The sequence below is a fragment of the Aureococcus anophagefferens genome (genome assembly GCF_000186865.1).
Source record: "Aureococcus anophagefferens unplaced genomic scaffold AURANscaffold_773, whole genome shotgun sequence".
In the NCBI taxonomy this organism is placed as follows: Eukaryota; class Pelagophyceae; order Pelagomonadales; family Pelagomonadaceae; genus Aureococcus; species Aureococcus anophagefferens.
In genome coordinates this window covers 3,455-4,868 of record NW_008706075.1, presented here as the reverse complement: position 1 = coordinate 4,868, position 1,414 = coordinate 3,455, and the positions used below count along the sequence as shown (strand labels likewise).

The window sequence follows — 1,414 nt, the reverse complement described above, 5'->3', positions numbered from 1 at the left end:
CATGAGTGATCAACACGAATTCATACGGAATCCTCCTCTCTGATGAAGGGGTCCCTCTGGTCATCATCCGGTTTCCCGGTCTCAGTCCCGCGCGAGCATTCTTAAACGCGGGCGACCATGGCACGTATTTGGGGTCCTCACGGTTTCTGTCTGGTCTGGGACGCACATCCTTGCAGATGTCAGGCAAGTCTATCACGCTCATATTCAAAGGCTCCTGAGCATACTCAGTTTGCATTGTATGTGCTTTGACCGAAGCCTTTGCTAGGTCTTCCTTTGTCATGTGTCGTGTGTTTAACCTTCCGTCTGGCTTGCAGACTGCGTCTTCGTCATACCAGGCAACTGCCATGTTATACGCCAAACATACCAATTTTCTCTTCTTTTCATGGTCATGTTCCGCCACTCTCCCTATGCGCCAAGTGTCCTGATCCATAACCATTGCAATGTCGGGAACTACATTGTCCCTCAACTCGTCCCATCCCGTTCTCATGGCCATCGGGTCCCCCGCAAAAATTTCGGATTCGACCCCGAATCCATGGAATATGTCTTCGAAATGGTTGTGTATATTTTTCTTATTAGCATCATGCCACGTGTTTAGCACTGCTACTGTCATCTCTTCTGAGAACGACGGTGGTATGCACTGGCAACATAATTTTAACATCATCGTTGCGTTGAGGTCATCTGGGAATTGAAAGTCTCCCTTCTTAATATCCATCATTCTCAGTAACTCTGGTGTCTTCACTGGTTTCATGTCGGGTCCTTGCGGACCATACTGAATTGGATTACCAGTGATTGTGTAGGCCGGCTCTTCTGCTGACCTTACGTAGTTATGCCCATTACGTATTAGCTCAATCTCCTTGTCCATGAGATCGTACGCTTCCATTAGCATCCTCTTCGGAGATATAAATTTTTCTTTGTATTCCTCCGCTGACAGCTTTTGCAGTTTCAGGTCTCTTTTAGAGGCGATGAGTCTTTTCCTGTCGGACGTCTGGGCTGTGAATTCACGCATGTTCAAGACTTCAGCATATGGTGTCTCCAACATCACGTATCTAGCGATTACAGGGATCTGTTCCAGGGTCCACATTCCTGGTCTGCACTGCTTCATGAGACTGAGGGTCCATAGTGTGAGCTTTACAAACTCCTTCACGTTCCTCTTCTGCATGTTGGCAGTGGAACCTTCAATGCACGATGGGCTAGCATGCCAGTACATCGAGCTCCACTGCTCTCGCGGTATATATTCGCTGATCAAGTCCATTGTGGCCTTGAATGATTTGCCCAGTATGTGATTTACAACAGTCACTCCTGGGAAAGTGTTTCGGTGAATCTCGTTGCTGAGCTCGCAGTTGTCTATGGCTAAGACGACTTTGAACGCCGCCCCATGCTTTTCCCAAGCTCTCTGCAACCCCTTATCGAATCC

General features: G+C 48.0%; 1 protein-coding gene across 1 annotated transcript in view; it reads right to left on the bottom strand.

Moving 5' to 3' along the window:
- Positions 1-124: 124 nt before the first annotated feature.
- The window catches only part of AURANDRAFT_69008 (hypothetical protein), a gene marked incomplete at both ends in the record, with an annotated part of 1,879 nt that continues 589 nt past the window's right edge, over positions 125-1,414 (bottom strand). Inside the window, one exon of the mRNA XM_009044753.1 lies at positions 125-1,258. Within this exon, the coding sequence (XP_009043001.1) occupies positions 125-1,258 (1,134 nt within the window). The remainder of the gene's footprint in view (positions 1,259-1,414) is intronic.